Source organism: Oncorhynchus kisutch, linkage group LG4 (assembly GCF_002021735.2).
Source record: "Oncorhynchus kisutch isolate 150728-3 linkage group LG4, Okis_V2, whole genome shotgun sequence".
NCBI lineage: Eukaryota > Metazoa > Chordata > Actinopteri > Salmoniformes > Salmonidae > Oncorhynchus > Oncorhynchus kisutch.
This window is the reverse complement of record NC_034177.2, coordinates 65,478,260-65,493,693: the sequence shown is the minus strand read 5'-3', so window position 1 is coordinate 65,493,693 and position 15,434 is coordinate 65,478,260. Positions and strand designations below refer to the sequence as shown.

The window sequence follows — 15,434 nt, the reverse complement described above, 5'->3', positions numbered from 1 at the left end:
CCTGGTAAAGAAGAAGTTACTAGTCTGTGAAAGCCAGAAATCTTGCTTGTAACGCTAGTTACTTTAATAATTCCACTTCAATAATGTTTACATATCTTGCATTACTCATCTCATATGTATATGCTGTCTTCTATACTATCTATTGCATCTTAGCCTATGCCGCTCTGACATTGCTCATCCATATATTTATATTTATATATTCTTATTCCATTCCTTTACTTAGATTTGTGTATATGATGTACTTGTTGTGGAATTGTTAGACATTGCTTGTTAGATATTGATGCACTTTCGGAACTAGAAGCACAATCATTTCACTAAACTTGCAATAACATCTGCTAACCATGTGTAGGTGACCAATAAAATTTGATTTGAAGTAGATTTAACAAGTTACATTAATAAGGGATCATAGCGTTCACCTGGATTCACCTGGTCAGTCTGTCATGGAAAGAGCAGTTGTTCTTAATGTTTTGTATACTCAGTGTATAGCCCTGGTCTATGATGTGCTTCTCTATATATATTAACTTGAAGGTTATGGAGGATGACATCTAAAAAATATATAATTGCCCAAAGGGGTGAAATAAACAATGCCACGCGGAATTAGGCCAGGGCTATTATGTTTTATGTGAGGATGGCTTACCCAGTACCTTCACCAACCCTGAACAAAATGTTATAAGCACATTGTTTAGAAATGTCCTTGCTTTGTCTATTTTGGATGGCCTTCTATCCCTCCACTGGCACCCTGGGGTGATGCAGGAGAAGACAAGGGAGCTTTAGGGGGCCCTACTGATGGGCGACTTCTCATACAGGAGGAGGAGTGATATGGGGATGAGGGAGTTCTGGGGTACATGGACATCGGCGTTGGGATGTAGCTGTCTGACCTACTGCAGTTGCCTGGGGATATGGTCATGTTCATGTTGCTGTTAACTATGGGCTGATCTGCTTCTACTTATACTGTATGTATTCTTTTACATATGATATCTGTAAATTGTTCACTGAAGTTTTCTGAGTACCCAGAGTTACCAGCCTTATAATGCTTACTTACTACAAGCCCTTAACCAACAAAGCAGTTTTAAGAACAATTTAAAAAAGTAACAAATAAAAGTAACAAACTATGAAGGAGCAGCAGTAAAATAACAATAGCGAGGTTATATACAGGGGGTACCGGTACAGAGTCAATGTGCGGGGGCACCGCTTAGTCAAGGTAATTGAGGTAATATGTACATGTAGATAGTTATTAAAGTGACTATGCATAGATAACAGAGTAGCAGCAGCGTAAAAGGGGGGGGGGGGGGGAAGCTAGCAATGCAAATAGTCTGGGTAGCAATTTGATTAGGTGTTCAGGAGTCTTATGGCTTGGGGGTAGAAGCTGTTTAGAAGCCACTTGGACCTAGACTTGGCACTCCGGTACTGTTTGCTGTGCGGCAGCAGAGAGAGCAGTCTATGACTAGAGTGGCTGTAGTCTTTGACAATTTTTGGGGCCTTCCTCTGACACCACCTGGTATAGAGGTCCTGGATGGCAGGAAGCTTGACCCCAGTGATGTACTGGGCCGTACGCACTACCCTCTGTAGTGCCTTGCGGTCAGAGGCCGAGCAGTTGCTATACCAGGCAGTGATGCAACCCATCAGGATGCTCTCGATTGTGCAGCTGTAGACCCTTTAGAGGATCTGAGGACCCATGCCAAATCTTTTCAGTCTCCTGAGGGGGAATAGGTTTTGTCGTGCCCTCTTCACTACTGTCTTGTTGTGCTTGGACCATGTTAGTTTGTTGGTGATGTGGACGCCAAGGAACTTGAAGCGCTCAACCTGCTCCACTACAACCTCGTCGATAAGATTGGGGGCAGGCTCGGTCCTCCTTTTCCTGTAGTCCACAATCATCTCCTTTGTCTTGATCACGTTGAGGGAGAGGTTGTTGTCCTTGCACCACACGGTCAGGTCTTTGACCCCCTCCCTATAGGCTGTCTCGTCATTATCGGTGATCAGGCCTACCACTGTTGTGTCATTGGCAACCTTAATGATGGTGTTGGAGTCATGCCTGGCTGTGCAATCATGAGTGAACAGGGAGTACAGGAGGGGACTGAGCACCCACCCCTGAGGGTCCCCCGTGTTGAGGATCAGCATGGCGGATGTGTTGTTACCTACCCTTACCACCTGGGGCGGCCCGTCAGGAAGTCCAGGATCCAGTTGCAGAGGGAGGTGTTTAGTCCCAGGGTCCATAGCTTAGTGATGAGCTTTGAGGACACTATGGTGTTGAACGCTGAGCTGTAGTCAATGAATAGCACTCTCACATAAGTGTTCCTTTTGTCCATGTGTGAAAGGCCAGTGTGGAGTGCAATAGAGATTGCATCATCTGTTGATCTGTTGAGGCGGTATGCAAATTGGAGTGTGTCTAGGGTTTCTGGGATAATGGTGTTGATGTGAGCCATGACCAGCCTTTCAAACACTTCATGGCTACAGACGTAAGTGCTACGGGTCGATAGTCATTTAGGCAGGTTACCTTAGTGTTCTTGGGCACAGGGACTATGGTGGTATGCTTGAAACATGTTGGTATTCCAAACTCAGACAGGGAGAGGTTGAAAATGTCAGTGAAGACACTTGCCAGTTGGTCAGCGCATGCTCGGAGTACACGTCCTGGTAATCCGTCTGGCCCTGCAGCCTTGTGAATGTTGACCTGTTTAAAGGACTTACTCACATCGGCTGTGGAAAGCGTGATCACACAGTTGTCCGGAACAGCTGATGCTCTCATGCATGTTTCAGTGTTACTTGCCTCGAAGCCCCCATATAAGTAATTTAGCTTGTCTGGTAGGCTTGTGTCACTGGGAAGCTCTCGGCTGTGCCTCCCTTTGTAGTCTGTAATAGTTTGAAAACCCTGCGACATCCGACGAGCGTCGGAGCGGGTGTAATACGATTTGATCTTATTGACGCTTTGCCTGTTTGATGGTTCGTTGGAGGGCATAGCGGGATTTCTTATAAGCTTCCGGGTTAGAGTCCCGCTCCTTGAAAGCGGCAGCTCTACCCTTTAGCCCAGTCCCTCTCCCTTCTGCAAGATTGCTTACTGTATGGATCCTGGTGTGACTGTCACAGCTGCAACATAACATTTCAACATGACATAGTGAGTAGTTATTGGACATTAAGTGCAAATTGAACTATGAACTATGAGTACTGCTCCAGGGTTAATGTTATTGTGTGGCAATGGGTGTGCTGTGTTTTGGTAGTTTTCGTTATATTCAGGTGACCTGATTCGGACGCAGTGTGGCAGCCCTACCCACCTGGTGGCATGTAATAACACAAAAATAAACAGTCAGGCGTAAATTGTGCCCCCCTTTCATGGGAGAAATTACATGGAATTGTTCACTATGGTGATAGCCCCCGGAATTAAACTCCTCCTGAAATGTTCAGTGCACCACAGAATCAACCGGTTTCTTTGACCTAATGGGAGGAGATCAAAGCAAAGGTGATGATCAAAGCAAAGGTGATGTGGGTGGTCCGGGCTGGAGATTATGTGGCGGGCTTTTGCGATGGAAAGGGCGATTATTCAGAAGGGAGAGTTGAGGACTTAATTTAAATTTAAATTCTTCAGTTTGTTGAGTTGTAAGACTATGAGCGTATTGTGATAACAGATGCTGCCGTAGTTGAGTAGTGGTTCAATTATGCTCCGGTATAGTAGCAGAAGGAGTTTGAGTTTGACGGACAGGTTGCACATACGTCAGATGACAGACAGACATTGCTGTGATTTCTTAGTTATTTCAGGGGTGTGTTATTCGAAGGTGAGTTTGTGGTCTATTGTTATTCCGAGATATTTGAATGAAGGAACCATTTCGATGGCCTCTCAGGTGATGAGGAAAGGGTTGTCATGTTTTTTTTGCGGAAGTTGGTTGGTATTTATTTTGTTTTGGAGATGTTGAGATCCAGGTAGTTATTGCATCACCATTCACTGAATTGGGTAACGGATGATTGATATTGCTGGAAGGAGAGGGGGTGACGTTCAGGAGGGACAGGATGTCTGTGTCATCAGGGTACTTGAAAAGGAGTGTATTGTGGTCCATGCTTTGGCAGTCATTGGTATTCAGGGTGTAGATTAACGGACTAAGAACCCAACCCTGTGGCTCGCCGGTGTTGGTGATGCGCACAGAGGACAGGGTGTCATCTATCCTCACGGCCTGAGGTCGATGGTGGGAGATATGTCCAGGTTATTGAGCTTCTGGATTATAGTGTGGCGTTGGATGGTGATGAAGACAGAGCTGAAATCCACAAACAAGATGTGTGCGCAATTCCCTGTTCCAGGAGCCTGTGCAGCATGCAGACCACCACGTCATCCGTTCCTCTCCCCGCTTTGTAAGCAAACTGGTAGGGATCAAGGGAGGAGTGAATGGTGGGCAGTAGGATGTTAAGAACCAGTCTTTCCAAGCATTTCATGATCAGTGAAGTGAGGACAACAGGTCAGTAATGGTTGAACTCAGTCTGAGGAGACTTTTTGGGAATGGGGACAATGGTATATGTTTTTGTGCTAATGGATAGTGATAGATCAAACAGTCTGTGTAGGATAGGGCTGAGCTCAGCAGTGCAGGCTTTTAGGACTCGACCCGGTGTCCCGTGTGGCCCCGCTGCCTTGCACTTAGCTTTGTGTCATCATGAGCCTGTGGAGATGGTTTATCGGAGTAGCCTGCACACTTCCTGACTTTTTGAAAGGCATGCTTAGCATTCATGTTGCTGAATTCCTCCTCCATCTTGTCCTTGTACCTTAGTTTGGCTTGTTGAATGGCATGTTCAGTTGGTGTTGGGACTGCATATCTCAATGGGAGAATGCAATCTTCATATGTAAATGCATTTTTGATCTCGCCATTTATCCATGGTTGTTCTCGTGGGGATCACACAGTGTATACAGAACTTGATATAGTCCGTTATTGTGGGAACCATTTGATCAATATTGTTGTTGGAACCAGACACGAGTGCATCCCAGTTCATACAGGTGAGGGACCCCTGGAGCTGGGCAGTGGTGTCATCAGTCCTATGTTGGTAATAGGTGCCAGGCGCACCGGTTTGAGTGTGTCAAGAACTGCAATGCTGAGTTTTTCATGCTCAACAGTTTCCCATGTGTTTCAAGAATGGACTGCCACCCAAAGGACATCCAACCAATGGCCAGCCAGTGGTCGAAAATGGGTCATTGATGAAAGAGGACAAAGGAGGCTGATGCGAATTGTTTAGAGCAACAGACGGGCTACAGTTAGTCAACTGACAGTCCAGTAGAATATTGGTGCCCAAAGACCCATAAAAGAATACACAACTCATCGCACCTTGAAACGATTGGGGTATGGTAGCTGTCGACCTTACAGAGTCCCACTTCAACAAGTAACTGCAATTGCAGTGGGCTAAGGAACGGAAACACTGGACACAAACTATTTGGAGTAGAGATCCACTACCAGCCAACTTGACAAAACTGTAGGAAGCATTGGTGTCAACATGGGCCCTGTGGAACGCTTGACACTTTGTAAAGTCCATGCCCCAACTAATTGAGGCTATTCTGATGGCAAAAGGGGATGCAACTCAATATTAGGAAGGTGTTCCAAATGTTTGGTAAACTCAGTGTAAGTGGGCGTAAGGAAACATAACAGCTAATTGGGCAGATTGGTTGCCACTCTAGACAGTTTTGCATGGCTGCTTGCTGCTTCCTTGCAGCTGTTTTAGTAATTCAGTTCAACCATTTATCTGTAATGTGATCATCTCGACACACTCCACAACTCCCATGATACTCTGTGGCACAACAACTCCTCCCATCCTAAATTAACTGTTGGGAGAGTCTGTTTCACAAGTCTGAGCATCTTGGTGCCCAACTATCTCTCGTATGGTAACAGTAGTCAACCTAACTATCAACAACATCTTTAGACTGTGGTGTAGTCATGTGAGCAGCTTGTGTCACTGCCGGGTCAGGATGTCACCTGGACACAGGACCAGTCTGAGCAATGACTGTAGCAGGAACCCACTTTGGTCCGTTGAGGTAGTTCCTATCTTGCCTGACAACTGAAACTTAATTCTTCCACTGCATTCGCTACATACTTCAGTCTGTGACTGCCATCATTGAAGTCGTTTGTGGTGAGGTCAAAATGAGGAGTGTTGTACAAAACAAAGTCGTCAGCAATTGGATAATGTCTAACCAATCAGAGTTTCAAAGCCAATGGCGAATTTTCAAACACCGCTATACCCACGTGTGTTCTGGCTCTGGCCCAACCCATCGGTTTTTGTGACCAATCAGACAATCTAGAATGTTTGTGTTTTAGAAATCCTAGGGAAAGTACTCAGATCCAGACTCATTGCGGAGGAGAAACTAATATCCGTAGCCTTTGGCCGGAGCAAGGAGTTTAGGTAGCCAGGCAAGTTCCTAGCTAAAACAGTTTCTCCAGGATTGAAAGCGCTGTCCTTTGCTGTCAGTTCACAACTTTTGACTTGGCTCTCCTGTCTTCTTTGCGTTCTGAGGTTTGAGTAGGTTGGAATTTGTGAGTAGCTCTCTCTTCATGAGTAGCAATGCAGGCAAAGCTTTGGTGGTTGCGTGAGGTGTATTCCTTTAGGATAACAGGAAGCTGTTCAAATATTGATGCTGTGTTCCTTGACCCTGAGATGATTTTAAGGCATGTTTCATGGTCTGTGCAAACCTCTGTGCCGGCCTGTTGGTTGGTGGATGATACGGTGCGGACCTGATTGGTTGTACGCCATTCACCTGTAGGACCGTAGCCATTTCTTGGGACAATAGCTGTGTTCCGGTGTCGCTAATGAGTTAGAGTGGCAATCCAAACTCACTAAACACTTCTCTATGCTTCTCAATAGTCTCTCTGCAGTAAGACATCATGATGGCAACCTCTGGTCATTTGCTACAAGCATCCATGACCACTAGAAACATTCTATCTTCAAATGGACCTGCAAAGTCAATATGTATGCGTTGCCATGCCTCATCCTGCCAATCCCACGGATGAAGAGGTGCAAGTTTATGTATGTTGAGCACCTTCTGTCATGAGAAACATTTAGCTTTCTCCTCAATGCTTCCATCCAATCCAGGATGTCCTTAATGCATACCATTCCACAATGAGCTGAGTGTTGCTGTTGCAACACTAGTTTCTTCAGTGAAGGCAGAAAGATAACTCTCCTCCCCCACAGCAGACAACTGGACTGTACTGGCAGCTCAGTTCTCCTTGAAAGGTAAGGTTTCAGTTTTGGAGCAACTTTACCTTTGATAATAATGTCTATCACTTCAGATAACACTGGGTCGTTTATTGTGTTTCTCTGCACTTGTGTTGAAGTGACTGATGTATTTTCCACTTGGCGTGACTCTAGTTTGTCTACAGGTAGTGGTAACCTGGAAAGTCCATCTACGTTGCATTGCAGTTCTGACTTGCGGTAGTTGATGTCATAGGTGTGTGCTGATAACAACAAAGCCCACGTTTGCATTCTGGTTGCAACAAGTGACGGAATTCCAGTATGCGGTCCAAAGATGCTCCTCAGCAGATGATGATCTGTAAGAAGGGTGTACCTCCTCCAGATACTGGTGAAACTTACGCAAATTCTGCCTAGGGCTTCTCGTTCCATTTGTGCGTAGTTACTTTCGGCTTTGTTCAATGTCCTCAATGCGAAAGCGATCAGCTTCTCTTACCGGAAGGCATAATATGGGACACAACTATTCCCACACCATATGGACTAGCATCACAAGCTAGTTGGATGGGCAATGATGCGTCGAAGTGCATCAGTGCCTCAGAGTTCACGATTGCTTCCTCACATTGTTCTGTCCATTTCCATGTTTTGTCCTGACAAAGCAACTGATGCAAAGCTGTTTCAGCTTTGTTCCTAAGCTCTGGATAAAGTGTCTGTAGTAATTCAGTAATCCCAGGAAAAAACTTAGTTGGCTCACTTTGAGAAGCTGGGGCGTCCAAGATATCCTTGACCTTATGAAGGCCCTTGGCGTTGATTACGTGTCCTAGGTATTCAACCGATTATTGACAAAATGCATATTTTAACTCGAAGTCTGTAGTCCTTCAATCTCGGTAAGGTCACATTGAAGTTTTGTAGATGGTTTGTCTTCGTCTTTCCCAGTAACATGGATGCCATCCAGGTAGCATTGTACTCCTGACACTGGTATTAAACAAAGCATGTGTGTCCATGTATGCTGATGATTTAACCATATAGGCATCAGCAACCACAGCTAATGAAGTCACTAAAACCCTTAACAAAGAGTGGCCAGTAATAAATTGGTCCTGAACATCTCTAGAGCTAAGAGCATTGTATTTGGTGCAAATCATTCCTTACTTTCTAGACTGAATCTGGTAATGAATGGTGTGGCTGTTGAACAACACATGGTTAATTGTGACTTTAGGAGACTAAATTACTTGTAAATTGTCATGGTTAAAACATATCGATTCAATGGTTGTAAAGATGGGGAGAGGTCTGTCTGATATAAAGAGATGGTCTGCTTTTTAGACACCACACACCAAAAAGCAAGTTCTGCAGGCTCTAGTTTGGTCTAATCTTGATTATTGTCCAATCGTGTGGTCGAGTGCTGCAAGGAAAGACCTAGCATAAGCTGCAGCTGGCCCAGAACAGAGCGGCACATCTTGCTGTTCATTGTAATCAGAGGGATGATATAAATACTATGCATGCCAGTCTCTCTTGGCTAAGAGTTGAGGAAAGACTGACTGCATCACTTATTTGTATAAGAACACACAGCTCTGACACACACACTTACCCCACCAGACATGCCACTAGGGGTCTTTTCACAGTCCCCAAATTCAAGAAAGCGTAGTTTTATATAGAGCCATTATTGCATGAAACGCCGTTCCCATCTCATATTGCTCAAATAAACAGTAAACCTGGTTTAAAAAAACAGATAAAGCAACACCTCACGGCACAACGCCTCTCCCCTATTTGACCTAGATAGTTTGTGTGTATCAATTGATATGTATGCTACGTGTGCCTTTGCAACAGCTAATGGGGATCCTAATAAAATACCAAATACCAAACTGACAGTGCTCTGATTGTAAACCCCCTTTTTCCTCCCCAATTCTGATCTCGTCTCATCGCTGCAACTCCCCAACCAGCTCCCCAACCGGTCGAGTCATGCATCCTCCAAAACATGACCCGCCAAACCACGCTTTTTAACACCTGCCCGCTTATCCTGGAAGCCAGCCGGCGCCAATGTGTCAGAGGAAACACCCCTCACCTGACTGCCGAGGTCAGCCTCCAGGCACCTGGCCCGCCACAAGGAGTCACTAGAGCGCGATGAGCCAAGTAAACCCCCCCACCAAACCCTCCCCTAACACTGGGCCAATTGTGCGCCACCCTATGGGAGTCCCGATCACGGCCGGTTGTGATACAGCCTGGGATCGAGCCTGGGTCTGTAGTGATGCCTCTAGCACTGCAATGCAGTACCTTAGTCCGCAGCTCCACTCGGGAGGCCCAACAACACAATTTCTTAAAACTTTGGCAAAGGGTCAAGTCTACAAAACTTAGTTCACTCTGTTTGGAACAGAACTGTATTGAGATCAAATGTCTCATTGATGAGTAAATTAACAGAATATCGGCCAAAATTCATATTGTTTCATCATCTCCCACTGCCAGCCACTGGGGTTCCTCTCGCTGTGATATTAAGTAGTGAGTGGGAACGCCAACCGGATACTTCACATTTATACATGCGGAGAAATATCTGTCTCATTGTTCTATCTGTGAATCTAGCCAATGAGAGGGCACATACGCATTTGAACAATAGTCCATAGAGATGGATAGAGGGCTCATTTTTGTATCTGTGCCATTATAGCGTCTGTAACTGCATGGACAACATCATTGAGGCTATCTCAATTTTAAACTAGTAAATTGTCTTATTATTAATTTGCTGATTGCTCCCAACTCATAGGAATCCCCACCCAGTTGCCTACTTAAAAATGGTGGAAACCCTCACTGGCAATGGGCATGCTAAAACGGGTCATATCCATGATGAATCCTCTATTTTTATGAAAACAGTCAAAACTCTGATATAAAGTTGTTGTTTTTTCAATGTTACCAAAATGACACGAGAGGCCACTATATCAGTGTATTGGTAGCAACCTAGCCATTACGACATTTCTATTCAATTAAATATTATAAAATGACCAACTACATTTTTGTTGACCAAATTCGACACTCTCTCATTGGCCTCCATACAAAAATGACTCACTTCGTGGGCTTATTTTGGTGGACATATTTTGGTTGGAGTAAAACCTCTCGATTCTCCGCTTCCTCTTTGACATTAGGGGACATGATATGAGTTAAGCGGAAGTGAAGCGGTTTCATTCGGTCGTCACTAGTTATTACAGCCACAAATGTATAAACCCCGCCCATTTCTAAAATGTTTTTTAATCAAATCTGGTTTTAAACCTAACCACACTACTAACCGTATGCCTAGCCATAACCTGAAATTAAGACCAAAAGGATATATATTTTTTGTTTGTTTCACGATATAGCCCATTTTGACTTTGTGGCTGTGGTAACTAGTAACAACCCTTCGTTTCACAGGGAAATTCCTACCCGTCACCTCAGTTTCTAAACCATACGTTGCTGTCACCGTGCGGTGTTCCCCGTAGTATCAAACGCTGCCTACAAACTTTTTCCAGGCTGGGAAACGATACATTAAAACGGAGAAGAAAGCTCCATCGACAGAAGAGCGGGGAAGAAGTGAAGGGGAAACCCTGTAGCACTGGAGGTAAACGGGTTATCGATCCCCTGCTATGTTGGTGTTATTAGGCCGCTCTAGTTCAGTTATTACCCGCAAATCACATATACAAAAAAGTGTAGCTAATGTTAGTTACTGGTAGCTAGTAAAGTATTCTTGCTAACGTTATAAACAGAGTCAGGCGTTAGCAAGCTAGCTAGGTAATGTAGCTTCTTTAATAATTTTAGGCAGTGTTGCCTTGTCAAAAAGGGCCCTTGCTGATGAGGCAGTCTGTAGTGTAAACTTGTTGGAGTTATTCAGCGACATTGGCAGCCACACCTTTTTCATAGTAAATAGGACGATAACGTTCGCTAGTGTTTAAGAAGTGTGGAGCTGACTAACGTTAACGTCCCAGCTGATACAATCAGATGTTTGAAGAGGGCTTTGATAGTGAAAATGGATAAAATGTAATTACATTAATGTTACTAGCTAACAAACGCTATAGCAGCAGCCAGCATTTACCGACCGTCGTTAGAATTTGCAACTGCTGTATAATAGCTTAGCTAACTGCTACTCAATCTCTTATGCAAATTACTGCCGTTATTTAGTTAACTATAGTAGCTAGCTACATATGTGTTGATATGTACATTTTTTTTCTCGAAAAATGTGTATTCAAATAGGTCATAATGAAAAGGAAACTAAAGTTTCTGGAAATCTATTGCAAACTAGCTATATTTGCCATTCACCAATAGCTTTATTAAATGTCAACAGCCAAGCCAAGTCTTCATTCATTGGCTGATTTGCCCATCCAGTAGTTTTTGTTACACCTCACTGATCCAGTATCTCACTTTAATTTCCATAGAGGTGCACAGCTAACAAGATACAGCCTGGCTACAAGTTGTCCAACAGTGTTATTTTAATTTGATCTTATACGGTCAAAGTATCACCACCTCAAGTATTGATATTAGTTATTCATTCTTAAAATTTTTTCCTTACAGCGATCATGTTAGGCGAACGCCGCAATGGAAACCTGCTTGTCCAGCTGGGCCCGAAGCTACAGGCCTACCCAGAGGAGTTGATCCGGCAGCGGCGGACTCATGATGGCCAGACAGAGTACCTGATCCGCTGGTGCCTGCTGGCCATAGACGACGGTAGTGGCTCAGGTGGAGGGAGCAATGAGACAGGAGGAGAAGGGGGAAGCAGTTCAGGGGTGGGCGGTTCAACCTCAGGCGAGAGCAAGACGGAGAACATCCTGATGTGGATGTCAATGGAGGACGTCTACGCCAACTGCCCCACGCTGCTGGGCAAGCGCAAGGCAGATGCCCAGCGGCCCCTCCAGGAGGCAGAGGAGAGGCCCGGTGGAGATTTCCCTAATGATGTCACCTTTGATGAGGTGGAGCTCTCTGACATGAAGGACGATGTCAAGAACTTGGTCAGGAGGGCCCGCAAGCAGATGACCAAGAAGAGTGACTTTGCCATTAGCATCACACACACCATCCATGTGCTGAGTGCCTACGCCAGCATCGGCTCACTGGTGGGTGTCTTCAAGGAGACGGGTGCCCTGGACCTGCTCATGGAGCTGCTCTGCAACAAGGAGCAACAAACCCGCAGAAGTGCTGGGAAGATGCTCCGGGCTCTGGCCTCTCATGACGCAGGTATGGTGGGGCTTTGATAATTTCATTCTTACACTGTCCCAGTGTCAGCCATATTGGAAATGAGAGTAGAGAGACTGAGGCATGGTGGTAATAAATTCTATACTTATCACCTTCCTTTCTATATAGACCACTGATCTTAACTGACAAGACAGAAAAAGCAGGCTTACTGGCAGGCTAGGCAGTGTTTCTGCCCTCTTGCTTTCACCTAGACTGTCCTTTACCACTATTAATATTTCTTTATCACTGATGAGCTGTGAAAAGTAAGGGGAAATGTTTTGTGTAATCTACTTAATATGTGAGGACTTGGCCCCTGTCTGTTTTACATCTGCACACTGGTCCTGTAGTCTGTTTATTAGTTAGGCTATGATACCTGATGTTTTTGGTGTGTTAGTGTGAAACATGACCCATCTGCCTGGAGTTCCACTCCCCTTACTATACAAAACACGTTTATAGTGCAGGACACAGTTTGTTTTCGGTTACGCAGTTTGTTGAGTGTGGTTGTTTATTGGATGACTGAGCATGTGCTGCAATGTAAAACACACACCCCTATTAGGTAAATCAGTCACTACGTATGTGTAATATTCGTCTGTAAGCATCATTGACCTGAATAATGGTATTTCTGCATGACTCGTAGCTTTATTTGCCCAAAAAAGACTTAAATTCTTGATTTAGCCACTGATTAATCTCTCCTTTAGCTTTAGTTTCCCTAGCATTTTCTATTGTCATTGACTGACAATACTTCCCATTTTAATTTTGAAATTGAGAGTCTGGGCAATGGTAAGCCTAATTAGCAGGTTGGCATTTATTGTCATGAATCTTGCCCTGGATGCAGCTCTGCAGGATAGTCACCCGCTGGCACAGCCACTATGTCATAAAATCTTATTTTAAAGCTAAACTTAACCCTAACCACACTGCTAACCCTAATGCCTAACCTTAAATTCAGACCAAAAAGCTTGTTTTCCTGAATTTTTACAATATAGCCAAATTTGACTCTAGCGGAAATTGCTCCGTCTTGCCTCCAAGGGCAAGATTTATGACCACGCACATCATCCTGCACCTAACTATGGGAACCTGTGTAGTGAGTAGAAGTTGACCGATTAATCGGAATGACCGATTTAATTAGGGCCAATTTCAAGTTTTCATAACATTCGGAAATATGTATTTTTGGATACCGATTTGGCCGATAAAAAAAAAAATATATAAAAATAATAATAATAATTTAAAAAAAGCATGTATATATATTTTTTTACACTTTTATTTAACTAGGCAAGTCAGTTAAGAACACATTCTTATTGTCAATGACGGCCTAGGAACAGTGGGTTTACTGCCTTGTTCAGGGGCAGAACGACAGATTTGTACCTTGTTAGCTCGGGGATTCAATCTTGCAACCTTACAGTTAACTTGTCCAATGCCCGAACCACCTGCCTCTCATTGCACTCCACGAGGAGCCTGCCTGTTACGCGAATGCAGTAAGAAGCCAAGGTAAGTTATAAAAAAAACAATCATTCATAATCACTAGTTAACTACACATGGCTGATGATATTACTAGTTTATCTAGCGTGTCCTGCGTTGCATATAATTGATGCGGTGCGCATTCGTGAGAATTTGACTTAATTATGACATAACATTGAAGGTTGTACAATGTAACAGCAATATTTAGACTTAGGGATGCCACCCATTAGACAAAATACGGAAAGGTTCCGTATTTTACTGGAAGAATAAACGTTTTGTTTTCGAAATGATAGGTCATTAATATGGTCGAATGGGAAACTAAGTCTCGTATTTCTGTGTTATTATGTTATAATTAAGTCTATGATTTGAAATTTGATCGAGCAGTCTGACTGAGCGGTGGTATGCAGCAGCAGGCTCGTAAGTATTCATTCAAACAGCACTTTTGTGCGTTTTGCCAGCAGCTATTCGCTGTGCTTCAAGCATTGAGCTGTTTATGACTTCAAGCCTATCAACTCCCGAGATTAGGCTGGTGAAACCGACGTGAAATGACTAGCTAATTAGCGGGGTGCGTGCTAATAGCGTTTCAAACGTCACTCGCTCTGAGACTTGGAGTAGGTGTTCCCCTTGCAGAGGGCTTTGTATTTTGTGGAGCGATGGGTAACGATGCTTCGAGGGTGGCTGTTGTCGATGTGTTCCTGGTTCGAGCCCAGGTTGGGGCGAGGAGAGGGACGGAAGCTATACTGTTACACTGGCAATACTAAAGTGCCTATAAGAACATCCAGTTTGCTGAGTAGAGTGTTGGAAGCAATTTTGTAGATGACATCGCCGAAGTGTGGGTGAACAGGGAGTACAGGAGAGGGCTCAGAACGCACCCTTGTGGGGTCCCAGTGTTGAGGATCAGCGGGGAGGAGATGTTGTTGCCTACCCTCACCACCTGGGGGCGGCCCGTCAGGAAGTCCAGTACCCAGTTGCACAGGGCGGGGTCGAGACCCAGGGTCGAGCTTGATGACGAGCTTGGAGGGTACTATGGTGTTGAATGCCGAGCTGTAGTCAATGAAGAGCATTCTCACATAGGTATTCCTCTTGTCCAGATGGGTTAGGGCAGGGTGCAGTGTGGTTGAGATTGCATCGTCTGTGGACCTATTTGGGCGGTAAGCAAATTGGACTGGGTCTAGGGTGTCAGGTAGGGTGGAGGTGATATGGTCCTTGACTAGTCTCTCAAAGCACCTCATGATGACGGAAGTGAGTGCTACGGGGCGGTAGTCGTTTAGCTCAGTTACCTTAGCTTTCTTGGGAACAGGAACAATGGTGGCCCTCTTGTAGCATGTGGGAACAGCAGACTGGTATAGGGATTGATTGAATATGTCCGTAAACACACCGGCCAGCTGGTCTGCGCATGCTCTGAGGGCGCGGCTGGGGATGCCGTCTGGGCCTGCAGCCTTGCGAGGGTTAACACGTTTAAATGTCTTACTCACCTCGGCTGCAGTGAAGGAGAGACCGCATGTTTTCGTTGCAGGCCGTGTCTGTGGCACTGTATTGTCCTCAAAGCGGGCAAAAAAGTTATTTCGTCTGCCTGGGAGCAAGACATCCTGGTCCGTGACTGGGCTGGATTTCTTCCTGTAGTCCGTGATTGACTGTAGACCCTGCCACATGCCTCTTGTGTCTGA

General features: G+C 44.8%; 1 protein-coding gene across 5 annotated transcripts in view; it reads left to right on the top strand.

Moving 5' to 3' along the window:
• Positions 1 to 10,379: 10,379 nt before the first annotated feature.
• The window catches only part of LOC109889851 (cullin-9), a 67,633-nt gene continuing 62,578 nt past the window's right edge, over positions 10,380 to 15,434 (top strand). For 4 of the 5 annotated variants that reach the window (XM_031823415.1, XM_031823417.1, XM_031823414.1 and 1 more), the window contains exons 1-2: positions 10,381 to 10,711; positions 11,659 to 12,315. In XM_031823415.1, coding sequence (XP_031679275.1) covers positions 11,664 to 12,315 — 652 coding nt within the window. In that variant the 5' untranslated portion in view covers positions 10,381 to 10,711; positions 11,659 to 11,663. Of the gene's footprint in view, positions 10,712 to 11,658; positions 12,316 to 15,434 lie in introns of all 5 variants that reach the window. The other variant, XM_031823416.1, reaches the window with a different exon arrangement.